Genomic DNA, 27,392 nt, shown 5'->3' with positions numbered 1-27,392 from the left:
ATTGTAAAAGTTCTCTCAAAGAAGATATCCCTGTATCTTTCCTTTATATTCTCTGGGCTCTTTTTGTTTGTTTGTTAGTTTTTGATTTTGTTTGTTTGTTTGTTCTTGTTCTTTTGCTCTAGCTGAGGTTTCCAGAGTTATGAAAGTGGTTAAAATTCACTTCATTTTTAAGTTCTATGTCTATGGGCTTGATGTTGGGATCTCACTTCTATTATGTCTTGGTGTATCAATAGAAATTTCAATTTTAACATCCTGTTACAACAGTGACAATGTAATTATAGCCACCGCAGCACCAACGAACAACAGCAGCTCACAGGGGTTGAGTGTGTAGCCTGTGACAGGTACCTCATTTAATCCTCACATGGACTTTTATTGTATACTGTCATGTGTAAAGGACACACTGACGACCAGGGGGCCGAGTTAGGCTGATAGGTTCGCACTGAACAACAAAGCAACATAGAACTCGCTGACCACATTTCAGGTGGGTATTCTCCCTTTGTTTTAGATTTCAGTGTGGGTCAGGCCTTGTAGTAAACAGCTTTCCTCCATCAGGGCATGATAGCTCCTCCTAAGAAAGGATTCCATTTCAGTAATTCCTGGGAGGCCTCTGCTGAAGAAAGGCCGCTCTTTATGATGTAAACGTCTCACCCTTTTCCCTCCTCCCTTCGTGTTTCTAATTTGAGCTCCTGTTATCCCTGAGGAGCCTTTAAATGCTTCAAGTAGGAGCCCATTGCTAAAGCAAAGTTTGTCTAACTAGGGAGGCAATGTCCTGCACCATTGCTGAATACTGAACAAACACCCTCGCAGCTCTGACTCTCCCAGAAGCCTTTAGTCTGATGCCTTTGTTTTGTTTTCTGGATGAGGGCAAATGGTGCCATCACCTCCTGCTGAAAAGCTCTGGCTGCTCTCCCAACAAGGAGTTGTCACTTCAACTGAGGCTTTTTTTTTTTTTTTTTTTTGGTGGCAACAAAATAATGCCCAGCAGGAATTTGGGAGCAGAAAAAAGAGAGTTCATTTGGCGGGTTCTCAAATGAATGGGTTGTAGTGTCATTGGGACTGAACTGGGCTTGAAACCAGACATGATCCTATTTTGGAAGCATTGTTCAGTGGGATGGGAAATGTGAGCAGAGGGTAAGTCTCTTCAAAATGTTCTTTATCTTTTTCCTGTTGAAGGCAGACAGTCTGTTTTAACTCAACTCTCCCATCCTCTCCATGCAAAAAACCATGTGTAAACCCCCGAGGTCGAGACACAGGAAGTTAACCAACTGCCTTATCTGTTGGCTTTCCTTTGAAAATATGCATCTTACTCTGAGAAGTGCTCCCATCTCCCTTGTGATTCTTGATTACTTGTCATGTTTCTGACCCCAAATCCTAACCCTTGTGTTCAAGGGTGCTCTGAAAGTCGAGCACAGTGGCCAGGGCACACAAGCACGCTATGTTTGCAACAAACATTTTTTGAAATACAGTTAAAGCCAGGCCTAGAGGTGAGGTCCTGTGATCCTAAGTACTTGGAAGTCTAAGGTAGTTGGATTGCAGTTCTCAGGATTACAAAGTAAGTTCAAGGACAATTTGTGTAACTTGTGAGACCCAAACTCAAGGCAAAATTGAAAAAGAGTTCAGTGGGAGAGTGCTTGCTTAGCATGAGGGAGGGCCTTTGGATTAATCCCTAAACCTTAAAAAAACAAAAACAAACAAACAAAAAAAAACTTTTAAAATCCTGTCATGATTCATGAAGTGTGTGAGGTAGATCTGGACATCAGCAAAAACTGATACTGCTTTTTCTTTCATGGACTTTATACTTTTGAGACATAAGATATAAAAATCAGGGTGCTATGAGGATCTGTAATAAGAAATTTTAACATACTTTAATGATATTAGGAAGTCCAGGGAGATTTTTTTCTGAAGTATTAATATTTGAATAAAGTTTTGTGTCATGAATAGAAGTCAGCCAGGAGAAATCAAGGGCCCAGGATGAGATGGAAGGAAGACTTTTGTAGAAGAAGAGCAGAGATGCAGGGTGTAGGCGATGAATTTAGAGGTCAGTGCAGCCGATAAAAGGAGAGAGGTGGAGCAGTATGTATGAGAGCTCAAACTGGAGAACAGTGTGTTGTCTAGATCTCATACTGTATGCCCACCCTAAGAGTCTACTCTGTCTTAAGAACAGGGAAGTATCGCAGATGCCTTTGAAGCAGGAGACAGCTACGTGGTTTGCTATTTGGAAAGATGACTTTAGCCACAGGGTGGGGCTGGATCAGAAATTTAGCTTTCACAATTGTAATGTCTACAGAGGAGTAATTAATGGAATGGCTAATGGTCTTCCCCACTGTAACTCTCATCTAGATCATAACTTAGACATGGCACAACCTTTGAGAAAAGAATCATTGTTAAGAATTATGGGTGGGACCTAAAGGTGGGTCTCTTTTCCTATTTTGTTTTTCATTTCCTTACCTGTTAAAAAAATAATATTGGCCGGGCGGTGGTGGCGCACGCCTTTAATCCCAGCACTCGGGAGGCAGAGCCAGGAGGATCTCTGTGAGTTCGAGGCCAGCCTGGGCTACCAAGTGAGTTCCAGGAAAGGCGCAAAGCTACACAGAGAAACCCTGTCTCGAAAAAAAACCAAAAAAAAAAAAAAAAAAAAAAAAAAAAAATAATATTGGACCAAATGACTGCCAATCACCCTCCTTTTGTAAAGCCAGCTCTTTGGGTCATCTGTTAATTCTACACTGCTGTGGTATTACTGTTTTTAGCCTAAGTTGTTACCTTTTAACCCCACTTACTGAGGGTGATGAATGGAAAAAGCTAAAGATTTATTGATCAAAGCAAAGTACCAAAGACTATCGATTATTTGATTAGTAAATGGATAGTTATATCTTTAACAAGACACCTAGGTATGTTTGTTTGATGAGGGATTTTTTTAAAACTCTCAGCACCAAGTAACATGTCTTTCGAAATAAATTATGTGCATATGGCATGGTGTCACTGGGGAGATGCCTTCTATATTTTAATATTTAAGATATTTAGCCAAGAGTGGTGGTACATGAGGACTAACCCCAGCACTTGAGAATCAGAGGAGGAGGAGCATGAGTTCAAAGCCAGACTGAGAAATAGGAGACCTCCTTCCTGAAAAGCAAGCAAACAGATAAACTTACCTGGAACACTAATAGCCTGGGCTTAGTCCTCCAACTTGTAAGAATTAGACAAATAAATAGAAAAGAACAGAAATTCATGTGGTTAATTGGTCACCAATTTTGTTGTTTAGTCTTGGAAGGTAATTTTCCTTCATGAGATACCTGTTCTAGTTTATAACAGGAGGGTTATATTCTATAAGAGTTTCTAATGAGTATCTTTTAAATAGTTTGTTGTGTCTTGATTTTGAAAGGTGCCCGCTACATTTTCACTCTTTGGAGAGTAATGGTCCAAATGTATTGATTGTTTGTTTGTAATGTTTTACATTTTTACCCAATCCATCATACTTCAGTACTTACTAGAGGTAAGCCCCATGGATCTGAAACTCAGTGTTCTATTCTGGGTGCTAGAAGTACACATAGGAGTTGCTGATGATTTCCTGTAAAGAGACATAAAGCACATGGTTTTAGCCTTTGTGTACGTAGAGTCCCTAGTGTTCAATTCTACTGGTATTGTCATATATAATATATAAATGAATGGGCATTTTATTTTCCAATAAAACTTTATTTACAAAAGCAAGAAGTGGAAAGGCTTTGCCTCATGCACCATGCTTTTGTAACTTCCAGGGCAGAATGTGGACTGATTTGTAATATGCTTACTGTTTGGATTTCTTCCTGTTCATCTCTCCAAATGGTTGTTCTCTTCCATGCTCTCCTTCTGTCTGTACATAAGACTCTCTCAGTCTCCCAGCTGCTGGGATGCCTTTTTCACAGCCTTGTTTTGTTTATCTTAGTAACTACCCATTTTTAATCCCTCTGAAGCAATGCTTAGCTGGAATTCTCCTAGTCTTCCTCCCCCAGAGCCTTTGATCTGAGGCTCATATGCATTTGCTGACAGCCAGACAGAAAAGGTGGAGCCCGGATCCCAGACCTGAGGGCAGAAAGAATAATGAATGAAGGCTGAGTTTATTTGTATTTCTACTTGGCAAGCCCATTTCCAGATCAGCTGCATGTCACTGCAAGCCAGAGCAAGAGCAGGAGAAACCTCTTACTTTTCCTTCTGACCTTACTGCCTAAGGCCTGCATGGCCACTGAGGTAGGGATTTACCTTCATTTCTCCAGGATTGGTAGAAGATGCCATCTGGAGGACCATGCTCTATCCCTTAGTGTAGGGTCCCTCTGTTTTGGCATTTAGATTGTACCTTGCATATATTTGAAGTCACTATCCACATAACACATACTGTCACCCTCTGGGTCATATGAACTGCTGTGTATCTTGGGACTTTTGGTATAGCATCAAGCCTCCATTTTTTTAAATATAAAATCTTATATAGAAAGCCATTCTACTAAGGAAATAAAAGCAGATCTGCTGTATTTGAAGCTGAGAAGTGGGTAGGCATTAGCTCCTAGCTATTTAACTCTTGTCCTTTGGAAGCAGTTTGTTGAAGCACTGCCTAGCATTTTATTATCTGTCTGTCTGTCTTTCTGTCTGTCTATCTATCTATTTATTTTTAAAGTCTATGAGTGTTGGTCTGCAAGTATTTGTATGTACCAGACATGTGTCTGGTACCCAGAAAGGCCAGAAGAGGGCTTGTGATCCATTGAAACTGGAGTCACAGATGGTTATGAGCTACTGTGTGGGTACTAGGAACTGAATCTGGGTCCCCCGCAGGAGCAGCAAGTGCCCTTAAATGCTGATCCATCTCTACAGCCCCTACTGTTTCCATAAGGTGTAGTGTCTTTTTGTATGTGCATGACATGGGTATGGGGGCAGGAGGACAACGTTGTGGACTTTGTTTTCCCCTTCCACCATTATGTGGATTCCTGGAATGGAACTCAGGATGTCATGTTTGTGTGGCAAGTGCTATTTATTATATACTGAGGCATCTTGCTGGCCTGCTTCTTATGAGTTTTTAAGGGATTCTTCAAAAATCTCTGAATTGGATCATCAATGTATTTTCCTCCATTCATAATTTCCCAAGCTCCCTTTATGAGTATCAAGCATATCCCAGCATCATGTTAGATACCAAAAGTAGACAGGTGACAAAGGCCTACGTCATCCAAGGTTGGTAATATAATTTAAGAAGTCAGAGAAAATGAAAGGAAAAAAAAATTAAGATAAGATCCCCTCCCCCCCAAAAAAGAGAGATGTATTTATTTAGATTTGATCAGCTGGGACAATAAAGAAACTATTCTTGAGGTAGATTAGAGCATTAATGGATATAAAAAATTTACAGAGGCAGAAGAGAAAGTCAGGACACAGTGAGCAAAGCCAGAGAGACAGGAACTACAGACCACAATGTAAAGCACAGTAACTGTCTGTGCCCAGACTACATCCAGGGAGCTCATGACAAATACAGGATACTAAGTTTCCCAATGGAACAGGTAAGCATCAGAAGAGGAAATAATGCCCATTCCAGATGATTCCATCCATCTCCTTCTGTATCATTTGCTACTTATAACTGATTTCATTGGTTTATTAATCCCATCTCAAACAACTAGTGATCCAAATGCCCGGACATTAAGAGGGGTTTTTTTTTCCCCCAAAGCTGAAGAAGTTTTAGCAAGCAGAACTGTTATTTAAATCAAAATTGGCTTGACCCAATGCTCATGCTTCTCTCATTATATTGTTTTATGGAAAATATAAAACTGGAGCACAAACTTAAAAGAAGGGTATAATTTGTGTTAGTTGATGATAGAAGAGAATGTCTGGTTGGGAAAAATATCTTTGAGTATTTACATCTTGCTTGTAGAATCATTTCGTGTGACCTACAAATTTAACATGTGGAAAGTAAGGGCTACACAAAACTACAGACTATCTAGTATAAGTAGTACGGCAAGACATCATACTGTCCCCTTAACCATTAGGCCAGTGGTCTTTCCAAAGAAATCACTTTATTATCTCTCTCTCTCTCTTTTTTTTTTTCTGACCAGCTCCTCAGTAAATGCTCTTTATGGGCCCAGGAATTTAGTCATTTAAAGAATATTGGATTGACCTATGCTACTGCTTATTTTTTATAACCCTCTAGAGACCACGGAGCTGGGCAGCAAAAAGGAACTGAAGTCCATGCCCTTCATCACCTACCTCTCCGGTCTACTGACAGCCCAGATGCTTTCAGATGACCAGCTCATCTCAGGTGTGGAGATTCGATGTGAGGAGAAGGGCCGCTGTCCATCTACCTGTCACCTTTGCCGCCGGCCAGGCAAAGAACAGCTGAGCCCCACCCCAGTGCTTCTGGAGATTAACCGTGTGGTACCACTTTACACCCTCATCCAAGACAATGGCACGAAGGAGGTGAGCTTCCCCGGCCCAGACGCCAAGTAAAACCTGACCCACCCTCCTAGCTCCTGACGTTATGGACCCTTTGTCCATGTGGATTACCTTCCTTATCAAAAATGACAACATGGTGATTCTGCCACTTATTTACTCATCATTCTATCCTATATAGAAGGTACCTATATAATACCTATACAATACCAAGTACCTGTATAGCACTCATGGCACTAACAGCAATAACTAATAAATCCGCAAATCTTAGTGTCCCAACACAGTATTACTTTATTTGTGCAAAATCCCAAATTGATGCTCTTGGTTAAAGGTGGCTTTGCTCTGAGAGGTGGTTTGGGGCCATAGCCTGGTACACTTTTGTACCATTAACCTGACATTGCCAAGATCACTGTTGAAGAATATATAATTTGGGGGGTCATATATCTAAGCTTTCAAAGGCTTTGAAGGCAGCAAATGTCAATTCCAGTCCCTTGAATTATAGCAACTCAGTCATTCTCTACATCTGTCTACAACAGAGACAGAGAAATGCATTTTACCTGAGGAACCTACAGGAAGAATTCATGGTAAAATTGGTAAAAACCTAACAATGCTTGCCTCATTACTTTCAAGTCTACAATATTCCTAAAAATATTGATCCATATGAAATTGCTCATGTTTGACCAATTTTTTGTTACATGATGACAGTTCTATGTGATTGATCCTGCAGAGAAAACCTCACAGATGTGGTATTTTTCTCAGATTCACTCCCCTGTAGAACTTACATGATTAACAATGAAATGACACTAACTCTGTGTCTCTTACTTCTTAATTACAACATATCAGTACTTGGAAGGGGCCATATGACCTATTTGGTTCACTGATCTACAAACTTATTTTTATAGAACACCTTTTTTTGACACTTTTTATTTTAAAATACAGACAATTTTATTGGAGTTTAGAACTGGACTGGCAAGATTTATATATCAGCAGGTACCCAGAAGAAGAGAATGAAAAAGCAGGGGAAAGAGCATGCCGTCTGAGTTGAGCCACCATGAGGTCATCCACGGTGGGGAGGAGAGATTCAGAGAAGGAGCAAATCCCAAAGCATTAGGGAAATCATGCTTAGGGTAAACAAGAGAAATAGCTAAGGAGAAGACATGCTTTTCTGAATAATTCAGGAAAAGAGGCAGAATTACAAAGCTTGAGTGGCCATGGCTCTGGAAGCTACAGTGTTAGTGGAGGGAATTTGAGGAAGTGAAAGTACATCATCTCAGTAAAGGGAATCTTATTCTCTTTACTAGTATAAGATAAACCTGCCTTCCTAGAGAAAGTCTAACCTTCCTGAGGGGTGGTCCCCTGGCCACATGATTGGCTAGACCATCTGGAATGTTAGATCATGAATTGAACAGTTTTTTTTAAACACAGCATTTCAGGAACCACAGTCCCATAAATCAGGAGTAGTGACACTATTATACTTTGATGAGGAAGATAAAAGTCGATAAAGCATACACCAGTTAATCCCCATCCTTCTCTCTGTGGTGACTCCTAGGCCACTGAAGAAGTCAACTGGTAGACCCAAAGAACTCCATGGTGTCTGTTCATCTTCCACAGCACAGTACCAGGCTAATAGGTAGAAGGGGGCATAGATGCATAGAGGGCTTTTTAGAGGGCAGAAAAGGGATGCAAGTAAGAATGTGAGTAGAATATCAGGTCGATGACCTGAAAAAGCCTGAGCTTTACATAGATTTAGAAAACATTTCTCATGGTTAAGGCCAAGAGATAGAGAGAGATCCAGGTGAGTCCAAAGCGGCTGAAAGGAGTGTGACCATTTGGGATGATGCAAGGTTGGAATTCATGGACTAATTTTAGAGCAATGAGATATTAGAAATGTATGATTAGCAGGAAGTTGGTAGGATTGGATTTGTGTCACAGATTGATCCCTGTGTAAACAGCCCATATTACCATCAATGGTAGAGCTGTCATGTAATGTAACGAAGTAGACACTTAAAAAGTTCCAAATTAATCAACTACAGTGACATTTCTCAATGTGATATGAATGAACATTGCATGACGTAAGGAAAATATATTCCAAAGATAGATTTCTATATAGAACATACGCTTTCTCCTTTTGTAAGTTAAAGCAAACATTCACCTCATCAGTTCAAATGTACTTCCTTTTATGATTAAATATAACATGGTATGACTGTATTCAAAATCAAACAAAGAAATGGCAAATATAAGCATGATGAAAATCTTGGGTTGGCAAAGTTATGAAATGGTATGAGGAAACAAATGTATGTTCTTAGACAAGTTTATAACTTGCATTTTTGTTGGTAGATTTATTGGAGTTTTTGATGACATTAAAACTGACTTGTGTCTTAAATAACCAAATAAGTAAATGCATCCTTACATGACATTGTAATGATCTTGAGTTTATAGCCAAGCATCATATATCATGTGTAGTCTAAATCTATAAGTGCACTGAAGACCATCAAACTAACAGTGGTTGTGTGAATGAGTAGTCCCCCACACGTTGTAAGCATTTGAGTGCTTGGTTCTCAGTTAATGGTTGTCTAGGAAGAATTATGATCTGTGGCCTTGCTGGAGGAAGTACATCAGGGAAGAGGTACCAGACTTTGAAGTGCCAATTGACTTGTACCATTTCCTGAGTGCTCTTTTCCTTCCACTCTTAGTTCTGGCTGCTGCCATGTCTTTGCTATGATAGCATGGACTCTAACCCTCTGAAACCATAGGTCCAATGAAATATTTTCTTTTTTTGAGTTGCCTTGGCCATGGTGTTTTGTTACGGCAATAGAAAAGCAACTAATACACTACCAAAGACCAACAATCAAACAATACAGGTGTTTTGTACACCTCTGCCTATAGATAACCTATAGTAATCTGGCTTCAGATCAAGGGACTATAAAACTGGAATCAGGGATGCCTGTGAAGAAACCCTTGCACTTTCTGATGAGCAACACAGGTGGTCTAATGGGTGTTGTGTCAGCATACTGGTACCTATGCAGGATTGTCTCTCTGGGACTTCATGAGTGAAGCCATGAATATCTTATTTACTGCTCTGTGAATATTTCCCACTGGATGCCTCCGTAGGTCAAACTTTCTTCATCTGCATTGTGGTACAGTACAAGCTAAGCTGTGCAGCCTTTACAGCTTGTTCTTAGTATATGTGTGCAGTTGAGATGTTTTGGGTTTCTTTTTTTGGCTTAAGATCAAGAATCCCCTGTCTGGATTTTATGCCTGCTTTGCTTAGCGTTTTTGAAATGCTCAGTGTTTTGTATTTCTAAATTTCTAATGTAAAGTATTACTAAAATCAATTCATGGTACACCAGAGAATCTCAAGTTTGGGAAAGTGGTCACTAGATGTCACTGTGCTCCTTGTAAGAGACCTGATAAGCTGCAAGGACTTGTTATTCATTTATTAGTTCAGTAAATACTTTTTAGTGCACTCTTTATTTCTAGTACCATGAGAAATGAAGAGTACGACAAATAGATGTGGTCTCTACATGCCCCAATTCTGGGAATCTAAGCCAGCTCCTTATGTATAAACTGTAAGAACTGTAACACTGAACAACACCTATTTTCGCTATATGGTCTTTAAGTTCATGGGATATGCAGACTTGTGGAGAAGACAGATATTCATGAAGCAGTTACATATAGTGAAGCCAGACTGTACAAAGTACTAGAGGCAAGTCTCAGTTGGTGGGTTGAAAGTGCATGCCAAGGAACTTTGTGGGATCCAAGAAGGCTTCTCTGAGGAAATAACATTTAAACCAAGTCCTTGTCATTAGCTACATAAACTGAATGTGGAGAACTGGGCTTGTTGGAGGAGACAGAGCACAAGGACATTCCAGATTGGAGATCCAGGTCTAGGGAACACTTGATGACAAATACATTTTATTTTAGGAACTGAATGAGAACCAGCGTGGCTGGTCTCAAAACTGAAAGATTTCTGTGTCAGTGCTGTGAAGAGTTCAGGCAGAGTTGTGACAACTATAGAGAAGAAGAATTTGCTTCCAAAGTAGCAATGAACCTTAGAGAGTTGAGGCTAGAGAGGCAGGCATGGCTGCTGTCTCCTTGGCACCATGACTTTTCTTCTTAGAGATTCCTGCAGGAAAGGTTACTACACCCAAGTTCCTCTAAGCCTCCAGTTCTTCCTGCCTCTCCCTGAATCAAATGACAGGCTTTTCTTAAGTGTCATGGCAGTCCAAGGACAGAGATGCATCAGATATTTTCAAGACATGCAGACTGTAGTCAGAATATGTAGAAGAACCCTGCTGCCTATCCTCAAATGATCCTGACCAAGGGAAACATGGCCATCCAAGAAGGTTGACGTGGTGATAATATTCCCTTGGCATTTTGTCAGTTTGCTTTCCCATTTCTGACTTAATCCTCTATCACCCCTTCTTCTATGGCTTCTCCCTCTCCTCACCATTTCTAATGTTGAGGAGGGACTGTGTAGATAAAACACTAAAAGGCCTAAATTCCATGTTGGGTGTCATGACTGCACCACCTCATCTGATTCCCTTAGAAGTAGGTATTATAAGATCACATCTCAGGGCCGGGCGGTGGTGGCGCACGCCTTTAATCCCAGCACTTGGGAGGCAGAGGCAGGCGGATCTCTGTGAGTTCGAGGCCAGCCTGGACTACCAAGTGAGTTCCAGGAAAGGCGCAAAACTACACAGAGAAACCCTGTCTTGAAAAACCAAAAAAAAAAAAAAAAAAAAAGATCACATCTCACAGATGTATAAACTGAAGTTTGCAAATATCACTGAGAATTACACAGTAACTAGGGGTAGAGGCAAGATTCCAAGTCAAGCAAGAATAGGACAGAGCCTACACTATCAGCTTCTATGAAGACAAAGTTTCCTGTGGCAAACTCAGAACAACATTATTTTTATCTCATTCAATCTGTCTTCTTTTTCTGGTAGGAAAAGTAAATCCCTACAGGGCAAAGGACTTGCCAGGGCCTTGCTGTGATTCAGAACCCAAGTCCCCCTGCTCTAGTCTTGACCTTCTAGTATTTTATCTATGAGATTCAGAACAGTGTGACCATTTCCTGTGCTTGCTTTGATACCTCCTCTTCTAGTTAATACTTGATGATTTTGTTGATGCCTAAACTGAATGTTGTGTTCAAGTCAGAGTCACAATTTGTATGGGACATCTCATTGGTTGACTGAATTATAGGTGGAGTGTGACTTACTGGATTTTTGTGAGAGTGTCCTGACAGCCATAATACGATCTGGATGGTTTTTTTTTTGGGGGGGGGAGGGGGAGGGAAGGGTCTGTTGGATACTACCACTTCTGGTGACTGGGGGTCTCTTAGGATCAATTCCAATGAACATGTTAGAAAAGATGATACCAAGAAGCAAATCTTTTTCCCCTTTTCCTTTTTTTTTTTTTTTGGTTTTTTGAGACAGGTTTCTCTTTGTAGCCCTGGCTGTCCTGGAACTATCTCTGTACACCAGGCTGGCCTCAGTCTAAGAGATCTGCCTGTCTCTGCCTCCAAAGTACTGGGAGTAAAGGTCTGTGCTGCCACTACCTGGCAAAAAAAAGAATATTTATATTTTGTGCTATGATTTTTGATCAAGTAAAGTGTTAAAAAAAAAAGGGCCTTTGCAATGGAGAATTTGATTAATGCGTAATTCTCCTCCCTCCACCTGCTAAATGGCCCATACAAAGCCCAAAGTCACGGATCTTGGCTCAGAACAACTGCTACTTAAGTGTACTAGACTTTGTGTGCTTGCTAATTTAGCCTTTGGGTGAAGTAGAGTCTCCAAGTGGGGAAGACAGGAGTGTCACAGTAAAAAGCCAGACAGCTGGATTTGAGTCCCACATCTAGCATTTCCTGTCTATGTGACCTTTCTTTTACTCATTTGTAGAGTTACAATTATAATATCCATTTCAGGGCTGGATGTTTTGTTTGGGTGAAGTAGACAGTTGAAACACTAGGGGTCTAAATTAAGCATTCTCCTTCATTGTTATATGCCATCACAAGGACTTCCATGGTCTAGATCTGGTCTCTGTTTATATGAATGAGAAGAAATACAAGCTAACTTTATGCAAAGTCCCCTTTTGGATATGATAAAGTTAGGTCTTCTTCCCCCCACTCCTTCCCCTTCTCCCTGTCCTCCTCCTCCTCCTCTTCTTTTTCTTCTCCTTCTTCTTCATTTTTTTTTTCAAGGCAAGATTTCTCTGTGTAGCCCTAGCTGTCCTGTAGACCAGACTGGCTTTGAAAGCACAGATTTGCCTGCCTCTGCCTCCCAAATGCTGGGATTAAAGGCGTGTGCCACCACTGCCTGGCTTAATTTCTTCTTTTTAAACCTTGTTTATTCAGTGTTGTTTGATTAAGTTTATTTTATGTACTTCAAATGTGTGTGTTTGTATACATGTAATCCACATTCAACACACCTCTCCTTATATATTATCAATCTCAATAGTGAAAATACCGTGGTTTTTTTTCTCCAAGGAAACTGCCCCCCCCAATCAATTAGAGCATATCAAGATCATGGTCTCCTCTAAGAAGTTATAGGAGAGTAGCTTCTGTTATCTATTGCTATGTACCCAGTATTGTGAACATTTTTATAGTTCAAAATGAAAAGCACAGATATAAGATTTTGAATGACCAAAATTTTAAAAAGCAAAAATATTTCAATATATTACTATCCCAAGAAGACTGATGAGTAATAACAGAAGCTGAACACCATCAATCATTAGGGAAATGAAAATCAGAACCAAAGTGAAATGCTCCCTTACCCTCAGTAGAATGACAAATGACAGACAGACGTTTTGAAGCAACAGAGAAATTTGGAGGCAACACACACTATGAAAACAAATATAAAGGAAATCTTTTGAGGTCAAAAGAAAAATGGAATCACCTACAACTTACTTCCCCCACAGAGGCAGTGCCAATTTTACTTCTCAAATTTAGGAATGAGAAGAAAAAGATGTGATTATCTTATACCCCATCCCAATGGAAACCCATTTACTTGCTGAGATGTATTAAAATCTTATTCTGTCCATCTTACAGGCTAACCTCTTCATTTTACAACTAGTAAAAGCAAGGCTTAGACATGAAGAGTAACCTTACTTGGACTTTATCTCAATGATATCTTTGTTTCTCTGAAACTCAGTTTCCTCATCTGCAAAGTAGGTGTGGATAACTTGACCCTCATAGGTCTCATGTAGAATAATTAAGAGACCATGTGATAGGATTCTGAAGGCTGTGAAATACTTAAGATCTGATGATTCACTTCCAGTCCAGTGAGAATTTTTGTTTTCGTCTTGCTGTAGGAAAAAAATCACATGTAATTTTGGTCTTGTGGTTGTTTGACCTTCCTGCAGATCTTTATTCTCTGCCAAGAATACTTATTTGCTTCATTCCATTTCTTGGCTCAAACTGAGAAGAAAACTATGATTAACTTTTAAAAAGAAATTAATGAAGTCTACCTCAGATATTACCACCACATGGATGATGTACCACAACTACTACCATCACTACAAAAATGACAGCTGCTGTTATCACCACCATCACTTTGCCACCACCACCAAAGATACCACAGCCACCATTACCACAAGCATGACCATAATCATTACATCACTAACCACCACCCTTACCATCATCAAAGCACAGCAATCATTACTGTTATCACCACCGCCATTACCATCACCACAACAATGATCACACATAACTTCACTACCACTATCACCACAACAATGATTACAACAATAACTTGACCACAATTACCACCATAACACTTACCACCACCAATCATCGATACTGTCATCACCATCAATATCACTACCACAGCCATCACCACCTTAAATAACGACTGCCACCACTCATGGTATCACTAGCATTAGTGTGCCATCAGCACCACTACAACTACTTCTAGCACCATCCCTATCATCACTGCCCTTAGCACAGGTACCAGCACCACCATCACTGTACAATTACCACCATCACTCTTCTTATCAATGGCCATTGCCATCACCCCATCATAGTCGCTGTGCCATCATCACTACAGCCTTGTCCCAATCATGTTCTTATGTAACATACTTACTATGTGCCAGATACTGTGCTAGGAAATGTGACACCGGAAGCATTAGAATGGAGACTGTGACTTCAAGGATCTCACAGTCTAGTGGATAAAGCAGCTATAATCACTTGCATATGCTATGTTAATGCATGACTTATTTTTAAATAATGAAATAAGCATTCCAAATGCATTAGAAGACAGTGAGATGCTTTGACTTGGTGGATCAGGAAAATATTCCAGGAAACTGAAGGTATATAGAGGCAAGTAGTAAATATATCAAATAGCTTGGGGTAGGTTTATTGATGATGAAGTTAATAATGTCACATATATATATATATATATATATATAATATGTTATCATACATAGACACACACATATATACTCACACACACATATATATAGTGTCACACCTTTACATTGATCCAATATCTTAAATGGCTCCAGATATCTTACACAGACCCTACATTCCTCAATGTAACACTCCAAGTTACCCTCACTTCTAGGTACTGGGCTTCAACTTACCAGGGAAATTGCTATTATTACTCCGATTTGACAGATAAGAATATTGAAGTTCAGAGAAATGTACACTAACATGTGTATTTTGCCAAACCTAGAGGCAGTGGAAGATGATGTCCCTGCCAAGTGCCAATCCAGCCTGTTTTCTATTTTTGCAAACAATGTTTTTATTAATATACTCATATCTGTTGTTGATTTCCTGCTAAAGTGGCAGGGTTAAGTCATAACCACAGAAAACACTATGGTTTTTTGATAATTCCCAAACTATTTTTGATAATTGGTAACTATGATGATTTCCAAACACCCCCTCTAGGACTTAACATTGAATATTTATCAAACCATTATCTGTACTAAAAAAGACATTGGAAGGAAGGTGAGAGGAGTATATCAATGAATCAGTGAGTAGAGGCACTTGTCATTAAGACCGATGACCCACATTTAATGCCTGGGACCCACATGACAGAAGAAGAGAGGTGAGTCTGGCAAGTTGTCCTCTGACCTCCACACATGTCCTATTGTGAATGTGTGCCCAGCCATACACACACAAACACATGCAATAAAATAGTATGTGACACAGAGTAGAAAAGAAAGAAATATTGATAATAATTAACACCAAATGTGTGTCTAATACTTTAAAATTATGTTATGTGTATTAACATTCTTCCTTACTCTTTTTCCCCCACAGCACATTTAAAGAATGCACTATTATGCTAATTTCAAAACTGGAAAAATTAAAAACCCTGAGGTTTCGAGCTAAATGAATTCTCTGTGATCATACAGCTATTGAATTGAAGAGTGAGAATTGGAACCCAAGATGGCTAATTGAAAGTTAAGGATTTGGGCTGGATAGATAGCTCAACAGTTTAGTGTATACTGTTTTTACAGGGGACCTGAGTTTGGTCCCTAGCATCTGCATTGAGAGCCTTACAACTGCCTATAATTCCAGATCCACAGTATCTGAACTCTTCATAAAGACTCTGCAGGAACCAGAACCCCCATGTGCATACCCACACAAAGACACACACAACTACTCAAAATTTAATAAATTAATAAAAATTAAAAAGGAACTTAAGAATTTAAAGCCAAGATTCTTGATTCTAAAATTTACATATTTAATAAGTCACTATTTGAATAGTTGTAAAAGACTCAGGATTGAGTAAGGGTACTTGTTGGTAAGAAGGGTTCCAGTGGCAGAGGAAATGGAGGTGAATATGACTAAACTTTACTATATAAATGTGGAAAACTGCCCATTGAAAATGGGAAAAGAGTAAAACAGATTGTATAGAAAACTGAGTTGTGGGTAAACTTGAATGCTGTGTTGAGGAATCCAAGGTCTGAAAGCTGTATGGAGTACTTTAAGATTTGGGTCAATTGAAAGGTGTGACTAGTGTGGTGATACTTTATTTGTGCTGAAATGTGATATTTTATTTGTATGTTAATAAATAAAGTTGCCTGGAGATCAGAGGTCAAATAGCCATAAACAGAAGTCAGGCAGTGGTAACCCACACCTGACCCAATCACATGGCAGGTAGAGTCTCTGTGTGGTCAAGGACACAGCCAAGCATGGTGACACAAGCCTTTAATCCTAGTACCAACCATAGAGACCTGGAGGTCTGTATAGACAGGCAGTGATGAGGAAGTCATGTGGCTGGCCTTAGAACCAATGAGAAGGCAGAATAGGAAGGCAATAAAAACAAAGGTTACACAAGAAGAAGCTTGCTGTGGAAGATACTGCTGGTGGTAAGCTAAGGCTAGTCATGGCTATTGCTCTGATCTCTTTGGCTATTACCTCTGTATTTGGCTCTGTGTTTCTTATCTAATAAGACTGTTTAGAAATTCGTCTACAGACTAGATGTGAATGTTAGGCTAAACATTACAGCAATACCAGACATGAATTTCAAAGGCGAGACCTACTTTTAGAGCAGTGCTATTAATTTGATATTTCTATATCTTTGACTGTAAAAGGGTTTTGGATCAAAAAGTTCATTCAAAAATGCATGTGTGTGTGTGTGTGTGTGTGTGTGTGTGTTTTCATGTGTGCGGGGCTGTAAGTATCTATGGAGGTATGTGTGCATGAGTGTGTGTATGTCCTTGTAGAGGTCAGAAAATAACCTTGAGTGTCATTCCTCAACACTGCCTACCTTTTAGCTTTTGACACAGGGTCTCTCACTAGTCTAGAACTTCACAGGTAGGCTAGGCTGGCTGGCTAGCAAGCCCCAGGTATCCATCTCTTTCTGCCTTCTCAGAATTGGAATTATAAGCACATTACCATGCCTGGATTTTGTTTTAAAGATGGATTCTAGGGATCAAATTCATGTCTTCTTGCTTGCAAGGCAAGCACTTTACCAGCTGAGCTATCTCCCTAGCCCAGAATTATGCATTTTTATTATTGTTTTTCCCAGGAAAGAGATCTATGGCATCAGCAGCTTCCCTGACTGCTCTTCTCTCAAAAGTTAGAACATTCAAATAAGTAGATCAATTAGTTGGGAGAACCACAGCAGATGTCTGCTTTTGTGATGTTTGGGGAGAGTGGAAATCCAGTTCAATTCATTTTAGTAAACATTGACCAAGGATCTCTGAGGTGTCAGGTACTGTTCCAAGCACTTGGGATACATCAGAGAGCAAAGTGGATATATATCTCCATCATCTGGAAGCTTTATTTCTACTAGAATATATACAAGGAAGAGGAAATAAGCAATTTAATAAATAATATGAAAAGGTAGTTTAAAAGAGTATGAATAAGAGAGATGTATATGTGTAGTCGAGGACAGAGTTCTGGGTCTTGGGTATCTCAAAGAGGACCACAATCACTGGAATGATATGGAAAAAAATGCAGATTCATGTCCTCTTTAATCAATTATGTTTCTCTAAGAGCTGAGAACCTGCCTTTCTCTGAGTTTCCCAGGTTCCTTCTAACACTTATACTTGATATTCTTGGACCAAAGTTTTGCTTCATATATCTTTGCCATTTTGAAACTCATACAAAGGATTCTTTGTTTTACAGATTAAGAAAGTCAAATGCTTCTTACAATCTAGCTTAAATATTCCCTGCTATTATGGGCCACTTCTTCTTTATCTCAGCTTCTGAGAAGGAGGTGAGTTGGCTAAGAGTCAGCATGTCAGGCAATCCTTGGCAGCAGGAAAGATCAAAGAAAAGGAGGGGAATAATCATATATTACTCAACACACACACGGTCAATTACAAAAGAGGAACTTAATGCTTGGCTTGCCTACTTATGGAACTGAAAAAGGAAGCTCTTTCATGGTGCTAGAAGACTACCAAGTTAAAAAAACAAAACATGCGGGACACAAATTATTAACAAATGCAAATGTAGAACAATTTGATGGGGCATTGGATTTCATTATTAAAAATAATGAGTAGACCAACGAGCTATTTCTTCTCTGTACTTTAACAATAACAGGTATTTACTAGCACTGCCACAGTGCCAGGAGCCCAGCTACAACACGGGATGCACTAGCTCATTGAACCCTCCCATCAACTTCACATGCACATATCATTATGATCTTCCTTTTCCCAATGTGAAAAACAGAAGCAGTGAGAAGTTTGATCACTTGATCCTAGCTGGTAGGATTTGTCCTCAGCACCTGGTTGCTTCTCATTTTGCCTGATTTTTCCTTCCAGATTTTACAGTAAAGTGTAATGAATGGTTGCCTAACATGTACTAAAGACATTATCATTTCATTCTGTTTACCATTTTCAGCTACCATCTCTTCTTTACTTATTGGCCAGATTCTGGAAAAGTGAACCACATCCGTCTGCATCAATTCATCTTCATTTACTCTGGCTCATTGCAGTTACTCAGCTTCTCCCATTTGTATCCCTGGCAGACTTCTGTGCTTTATCTGCCATGAGAGGCCTCATCTGTTTTCTCATGGTGCTTTCCATCTCAGTTTTCATTATCCTGAAGCCAAGGGAACATCTACCATTTATGTTGTTCCATTCTAGCTTCTGTATCTCTCCCTACCTCCAACCCATTAACAGATCCTGTAGATTTGTCTTCTTCGTAAGGGTTCATTTGATCCAGCCTGCACCAAGTCTTTCCTGTGCTACTGCCTCCTAATAACTAACTATGATTCTGTCCCTTCAAATACACCCCTTAGCATGTAGTCAACTTGATATTTTCAAACTAGGTCTCTCACAGAGTTTTCCTGATTAGATTTCTTATTGACTTTCAGTTGCTTTTAGGATCCAGACCAAACTCATCATCATGACCGATGAGGGGCTATGGAGCTGGACATTCCTACACTTTCCCCTTCCTTGTTGCCTTGTAGTGTCCTCCAGTTACAGTGATCTTCCATTTCCTGAAAACACTTTGATTCATTCATACAAAGAGATTCTGCATGTGCTGTTCCTTTGAAGATATGTATGCCTATCCTCCCAACTCATACTCTTCTTAGTTTTGCCCACTCATCAGTTTGACCAAAACTTTATATTTGCTGAATCCACCCTCTTGCTTGTTCACTTATTTTTGTGTCTCAGTCTTTTCCTTCTATAGGAGTTATCACAGTTAGTAGTTCTGGCTTCATTTATTTGTTTGTAATTGTTTCACTGCTATGTGTGTTTCTTCCTCTACATTGTATTATTTATAATTATGACAGTGTTTGTGGGAAAGAAAGAAAGAAAGAAAGAAAGAAAGAAAGAAAGAAAGAAAGAAAGAAAGAAAGAAAGAAAGGAAAGAAAGGAAGGAAGGATGGTAGGAAGAAAAAGAAAGACAAGAAAGAAAGAAAGAAAGAAAGAAAGAAAGAAAGAAAGAAAGGAGGGAAGGAAGGAAGGAAGGAAGAAAGAAAGAAAGGAAAGAAAGAAAGAAGGAGAGAAGGAACAGGTGACTTCAGGAACAGAAAGAATTATATAGACATTTAGTTTTCTCTCTCTCCCTCTCAAGAGGCAGTGTGTGCACCTGTATACATATATATATATGTATGTATACAGGTGCACACACACGTGCATGACATGAGCAGAGGAGGATGTTCAGGTGTCCAGTGATTTCCTCTATCATTTTCCTTTATTGAGACAAATTATCCATGTGACCTGAAGCCTACGATTTTCATTAGGTTGGCTGGCCAGCAACTTCTGGGATTTGCTTGTCCCCATGCTGCGGTGCTGAGGTTACTGCCATGAACAAAACATGCCTGGCTCTTCCCTCGGTCCTGGAGATTTGAACTCAGGTCTTTGCTTTCCCAGAAAGCAGTTATTCACTCAGCCATCTCCCTATCCCTAAGTATGTTTGTCTGTTAATGTTGTTGTTGTTTGATACATTCTCAATAGGGTGATCCCAGATGGCCTATAACTTCCTATGTAGACCAGGCTGATTTAGAACTCATGGAGATTCATCTGCTTCTGCCTCCCAGGTGCTGGGATTAAAGGCAAGTGCCACTACATCTAGCATCTTTATATTTTTTCATACTTTTCTACCACATACTGTTAAAGGTATGGAGCTTATGATTGACCATTCTCAGTTTTAAATTTTTTTTCAGTGCTCTCTGAGAATTGTCTTTCTCTCCGTGAAAGAACACCGTTTCTGCCATTTAGTTAAAATATTTTCCTATACATTCAGGAGATGACTTCATGAGGTCAGAGACTGGACCAACTATATTGTACCAGTGGCTTATAAACAATATAATGCATAGTACATAGTAGAAACAGCAAATACATTTAAAGGAGAACAAATGAATGAAAATTAATAAAGGTCACCAATTTGCAGTGGTATATTTACAGTGTACTTTCACTACATGAACTACACCAATTATCTCAATAGTGTTATACATTTATCTCCATTTTAGAGAAAAAGATAATTAGGCTAAAAGCATGCAGACAACCATTCCTTAAGGTCCATCAAATGCCAGGGCCATAATTAGAACCCCCTTTCTAGCTATTCTACAGCAACACGTTCATCACAGCACCATCATTTATCTGAGGGTATCATGCAAAGGCTGCCCCAGCCAGAGAAGTGGGAACTTCCAGAAACAGAGCAAACTGCAGGCCTCATCCCTGCTGGAGTTTAGTCCTCTTCATCAGGGGGCTCTTGTTGGGTCATTAGACAACTTGAGTCAGTGGTGATGCCCAGGACCCAAAGAGAATTTAAAAAATAACAAACCAACACTCTCTTTAGATTTATCTCTAATCTAAGAGGAAGAAGAAAAAAATTCAATCCAGATGATCCTCACAATTTGTCAGGCATGTGCACTTGAAGGCATCAGTTGTACAAATGGCCATTCTATAGAGGGTTTTCTGGTCAACAATCATGGACTCCATGGCATCTCTGAGCAAAAGGGTTTTAGGGTATAAAATTATACCCTGAGCTGAGGGGGAAGGATATGAGGAACATAGCTTCTCCTTGCACCATGAGGTGTTGTTCTTGTTCAGTTTCGTCCATACATTATACCACTTTTGGGGAACACTGTCAAATTCCAGAATCTTCTGTCACCTTAAAGTTAATTTTGTTTAGAAAATCATAATGGATATAAACACAATATCACAGTGGATTTCCATATACCTGTCACCAGATTTCATCAATGAACAGCTCATCCCAAGCTTGTCTCTCCAGGCCTTTCCCCTGTTTTGAAAAAAAAAAAAAAACAAAAACCCTCAACATTAGGTAATGTTTTGTACAAATGTTAAAGTCCACGTCTCTAAGTGATAAACATCAAACTAACTCAACATCACTACCAAACTTCCCCAATTAACAGCAATTCCTTTATATCACTGGATTCAGGTGTTGTTCAAGGTTAACAGATTGTTTTTGTTTCCAAATTATTTGTTCAAATTGAGACCTAAATGGAATAAAAAATCAAATGTTCTGGTTGGCCTTTATGAAGGTTTCTTCTAATCTCTCTCTCTCTCTCTTCTCTCTCTCTCTCTCTCTCTCTCTCTCTCTCTCTCTCTCTCTCTCTCTCTCTCAGTATTTTATGATAAAACTCCATTATTTGTCCTTTAGGCATCTCCATAACCTGGATTAGTTAGATTTCCATCCTATTGTGCTATTTAACATGTTCTCCTGACCTTGTGTTTCTAATAATTCTATCATAGGTCTAGAGAGTTGACCACACTTGTATTTGTTTTGACTTTCACTGTTCATTTGATTTTGGTGGTCCAGCAAGACCAGTATTAGGCCACATCTAGATCTGTTTGACTTAACGTAAGAACTTGAGCTTTGTGTGTAATTAATGGTCTATCTTTGGCCAGAATGAACATATCCTCAAGCTGTGTTGTTCCCTCTCGCCTGTGTGGCTTTTGGGAGGGCACTGGGAGTTCTACTTCTCTCACATATGATGCAAGCTTCATACTGATTGCTAATTTATTGCATTAAGTGAGTCAAATAATAATATGTTGAGCCTTGTGCATCATGTGTAATAAATGCTAAGTAAGAACAAGCTGTTACTTGTCTTGCACTTTATCCTTTCTTTTCTCCCTCTTGGTCCTTTCCATCTCTGTATTTCATATATTTTTATGACCACAAAAGTGTCCATGATTAAAAAAAAAATAGAGTTACCCAGGCATCCAGGACAATCTATCTCTATTGCTTATTCTTTATTGGCCTGCCTTGCAAGAAGTTATGACCAACTATCATCAGTAATGGCTTGTTCAGTGATGACCAAGTAGCCTTTTCCTTACTACCAAAGTCACCACCTTATGTTGATTAAAAAAAATCAGTCCTATACATTGACTGTCCTTAGCATGGGGTAGTGCACATGCCTTTAATCTTAGCTCTTGGGAGGCAAAGGCAGGTGGATCTGTGAGTTTGAGGAGAGTTTGGGCTAAAGAGAGAGTTCCAGGACAGTCAGAGCTACATAGTGTCTTAGAAAACAAAAACAAAACCTAAACCAAAACATTTACTGTCCTTGCTGTTTGTTATTTCACCCATCAATACTCTCCATAACACACTTTAGCTATTTACTTAATAGAGCTTATGTGTTTGAATAAGGAAAATGAGAGCTCAAATATAAGCTTTGCCACAAAATGTCTGTGTATCTGCATATTTAGATGTATATATTTTAAGCTTTTGTTTCATTATAGTAAAATGGGTTTAGTAATACCTGCTTTTTAGAATTGTCTTGCAGAGTAGCTAATAATATACAGACAGTGTTTAGTAGCAACACTTGACATGTAGAAGAAGATCAATAACTTAGTCCTCTCTCTTACTTCTAACAGATAATGTTTCAGATGTGTGACCCCATTTTAGGTCTCTGCTGGACTTTCTTTTTGGCTGGCATTCATTCGTGGTCCTTGAGCAGGTTTTTAATTACACAAATCCAAGTTTTCCATTGGACACACCTTAGTCTACTTGTGCTGATAGACGGAATTACTGGAGACTGGATACTTTATTGAGAACAGAAATTCATTTCTGTTGTTCTGGAGGTCAGGACATCCACAAACAATCTGCCAGAAGGATTGCTGTCTACAAAGGGCTACTGTCTGCTTCCAAGATGATGGCCTTGCTGTTTACCCTCTAGAGAAGATGAGCATTGAGTCATCATGGTAGCTGGACCTGAAGAAAGCACTTTCTTTCACTTCAGGCTCTAAGAGAAGGAACCTCATTCATAATGGCAGTGGCCTTATATCTTAATTACCTACCAAAGACCATGCCCCTTTTTTGCCACAAAGACATGATTTCACTATGTAACCCAGGCTGACTTCAAACTCATGATCCTCCTGCCTCAGCCTCCTCAGTACTGGATTTAACAGTTATGATCCACCTAGCCCAGTAGAGTATATCTCTTAACACTGCTCTATTGGGGATTTTCAACATTAATTTGGGAGCCATTATTGAAACTACAGCAAACATAATTTTCTGCCAGTCATCCATATTAGTCCCTAAAAGAAGTTAATCAGCTTCTAAGTCCTTAATGATGTATTACTTACGAAAAGATTAGTTAAGACACACAGAGACTGTGCTACTGCCCTTCAGCATTAAAGATAAGTCTTTTGTTTCTTTGTTTGTTTTTACATCCAGACTGCAATTTTCCTTCCTCTTCTCCTATCAGTCACTCCCACCCGCACCCATTCACTCTTCCTCCTCTGTTTCTCTTCAGAAAAAAGATAGACTTCTGATGGATATCAGCCAGCCTTTATATATTAAATTGCAGTGAGACTATGCACCTCCTCTCCTATTAAGGCTGGACTAGGCAATCCAGTAGGAAGAAAGAGTCCCAAAAGCAGGTTAACAGAGTCAGAGACAGCCCCTGCTTCCACTGTTTGGAATCCCACAAGAAGACCAAGTTACACAGCTGTATATGCAGAGGGCCTAGTTCAGTCCCATGCAGGCTCCTTGGTCATCAGTTCAGTCTCTGTGAGCCTTTATGAGACAGGATTAGTTGATTCTGTGGATTTTCTTATCGTGTCCTTGACCCCACTAGCTCCTACAATCCTTCCTTCCCCTCTTCCACAGGATTACCCAAGATAAGTCTGTCTTTTAGATTTTGGGTTTGTCCAGAGTCATAATAACTATAATTTTTATGACCAAAAGCCTAGTAAATATTTAAAATATAACTTTTAAGTAAGCAAAGAAAACTGAAGGTCAGGAGGAAAAGCCATATACTTCAAAGACTATTAGCATATAATGTTGATAAATAAAGTTGCTTGGGGGTCAGAGCTAATAGCAAGCCATAGCAGAAGTCTGGCAGTGGTGGTACAGGCCTTTAATCCCAATCACATGACAGGCAGATCTCTGTGTGTTCAAGGATACCACCAGCATGGAGACACACGCCTTAATCTCAATACCAACCATAGAAGACCTGGAGGTCTGTATAGATGGGCAGTGATGAGGAGGTCATGTGGTTGGGTTTACAACCAATGAGAAGACAGAAAAGAAAGTCTATAAGAAGACAGATAGACAGGAAGTAGGTTCTTGCTGAGAGGAAGGACAGCAGTGGCAGTGAAGGGTAAGCTCAGCTCTCAGCTACTGCTCTGACCTCTTGGGCTTTTAACTCTGCAATTGGCTCTGTGTTTCTTATTTAATAAGACTGTTCATCTACAATGCAACCTCCTGCTTTTGTGTATATCTTTGACTAGACTTATAACTTCAAGGGCCACTGTCATTCATGGGTCTTTCTTCTATACCTTGGCATGGACAACCCTCTTTACCATCAGATGCTTTTTAGCAGATACAAGAATCCATCCTGTCACTATCATCTTCTTGACCTTTCCTTTATTCTCATGTCTTAGTTACTTCTCAGCCTATTAGAAGACTAGGTCAGTCCCACCATCCAAATGACACTTTTTTTGCCATTTTATTTAAATAACTTTTTTCATTTATTTTACATACCAACCACACTTTCCTATCTCTCCTCTCTTCCCTGAACCCCCTTCTCCCATCTACCTCCCTCCCCTTTCACTCCTCTGTCTCCATTCAGAATGTCACTTTTATCAAAAAAAAAAAAAAGAAAGAAAGAAAGAAAACCAAACTCATCAGGTACCTTTGATTCTTCAACCCCAATTATTTTTCCTCACTCTTTTTAGAGAGCACCCATCTATTTACAGAATAGTTTTGACTTGCTGCTTCAACTTTTGCTTACTATAATATGACTTCTTTCTCTTAACAACAAAAGGAATTATTGGTTCTCTTAAAAAAAAAAATCAGATGACAGGCCAGTAATGGAAACTTGTTCTAATCTGAATCTTTTTCCTTTTTTTTTTTTTTTTCATAATTTGATCTCTTAAAAAGTTAGATGGGACACCAATGGTAGAAACACAGTTGGTAATATTGTTGCACTGGGGAATTGGTATTAGTAACGATGCTCACCCAAGGGCTTCCCTGGTTACTGTTTCTCAAATGCACATGTACCTAGTTTGAATGGAACTGGAGGTAGATGTATACTGGTATAGAGACAACAGTGTAAATGTAGACAGGATCATCATTTTCTTACTTTTAATATATCCAATGTGGTGTTAGCTATATCTAAGACAGACATAGTTATTAATGGTGTGTTGGGAGTTTTAGGGGGGTTAGTAACATAGCATCTTGGTTTTGGGGTCAGATAGATCTAAGTTTCAATTCTGACTTCTCACTTCTATGCATTTCCTATGTGTCAGCGTGTTAAAGCTCCATGTCTTATCTCTTCTGTGAGATGAAGATAATGAAGGTACCCTTCTTCACAGGGCTCCTACGTGGTATAGTGAGCATGAAGAAAAGGCAGTACACAAGTCAGATCTAGGTTAGAGGTCTGTTTCACCACATACTGTGGGGATATAATTTCATTCCTCAGAATCTGAACAGGAATGTTATGATAATGGTATTTAGCTCACAGAGTTGGTAGACTAAATAAGATTATGTTGGGAGGCATTTAGCAAATTCCTTGTCCATTAAATACTTGATGTAAACCAGTTGCAGCTTCGTTCCTCTCTTTATGTTCTTCATAGCCCCCTCATAGTATTTGTCTTTGCCCTCTTGTCATCTGCAGCTCTGGCCTCTGATTAAAGCATCTAGTGCAGAGTACATACAACACATAGCAATTGCTTCACCTTCACAACATTCACTTATTTTAACAAACAAATGAGCAGTCAGCTCAGAGAGACAAGAAAGCCATTCTTTCTGAAAGGCAAAGGCAGTATCTCTGAAAGTTGTTTCAATTGACATGTTTTCCAATTGAAAATAAATATAATTAAAATATTAAAATACTAAGATAATTCTAGGTGAATGTAGATGTGTCTAGACTTGCTTATATCTGTAAACCAATGTGCCTAGCTGCTTTTATGGTTCCATTCACTAATATTCTTTTATCTGTAGACTGTTACTACTCAAGACTTAGGCAGTAGTTATTATTTTATCAGAATGTGTCTATGTGCAGCAAAGTGTTAAGTCTGGCATTATTTTAAGGCATTTTTATGAATGATACAGTGGTACTTACAAAATTAGATATTAATATACACATTTCAATGTGCAGAAAGCTAAGTACTTCAACATGCAAGGAGTTGAAGTTACTTGTATCAGTATTTGAAACAAGAGTCTTGTTCCAATCACCATGCTCTTGACTTCTCTGTTCTGCTGTCCACCAAGCCTGTATAACATTTTACTCATTCTTCATTAAGTAACTTAGACTTTTCCGATTGCCTTGTTTGAAACATGTTTATAATGAATCTGATAAGAGTCTCTCTCACTAAAAGCCTGGAGTTGTTGCTCAGTGGTAGATCCCTTGCCTCCTATGCATGACGCCCTGGTTTTAAGCCCAAGTATTACCCAAGAAATAACAATAAAAAAGAATTTCCCCATTCATAACTTTTCTGTCAAATTCACACATTTTCCTTTCAAATGCCAAAGTAGGCTCAGTATGGGTCTAGACCTTCCTAATTCTGCGATCCTTTAATATAATTTCTCATATTGTGGTGACCCCCCAACCATAAAATTATTTTTGTTGCTACGTTATAACTGTAATTTTGCTATTGTTATTAATTATAATGTAAATATCTAA

At 39.2% G+C, this 27,392-nt stretch overlaps 1 protein-coding gene across 4 annotated transcripts in view; it reads left to right on the top strand.

Annotated features, from left to right (window-relative positions):
* Positions 1-27,392, top strand: part of Astn2 (astrotactin 2) — a 952,034-nt gene that overhangs the window by 741,746 nt on the left and 182,896 nt on the right. For all 4 annotated transcript variants that reach the window (XM_076564364.1, XM_076564363.1, XM_076564362.1 and 1 more), the window contains one exon: positions 6,155-6,420. In XM_076564364.1, coding sequence (XP_076420479.1) covers positions 6,155-6,420 — 266 coding nt within the window. The remainder of the gene's footprint in view (positions 1-6,154; positions 6,421-27,392) is intronic.

The sequence above is a fragment of the Peromyscus maniculatus genome, chromosome 2 (genome assembly GCF_049852395.1).
Source record: "Peromyscus maniculatus bairdii isolate BWxNUB_F1_BW_parent chromosome 2, HU_Pman_BW_mat_3.1, whole genome shotgun sequence".
NCBI classification, from domain to species: Eukaryota; Metazoa; Chordata; class Mammalia; order Rodentia; family Cricetidae; genus Peromyscus; species Peromyscus maniculatus.
The sequence above is the reverse complement of the archived record's forward strand: the minus strand, read 5'-3'. Positions and strand labels throughout refer to the sequence as shown.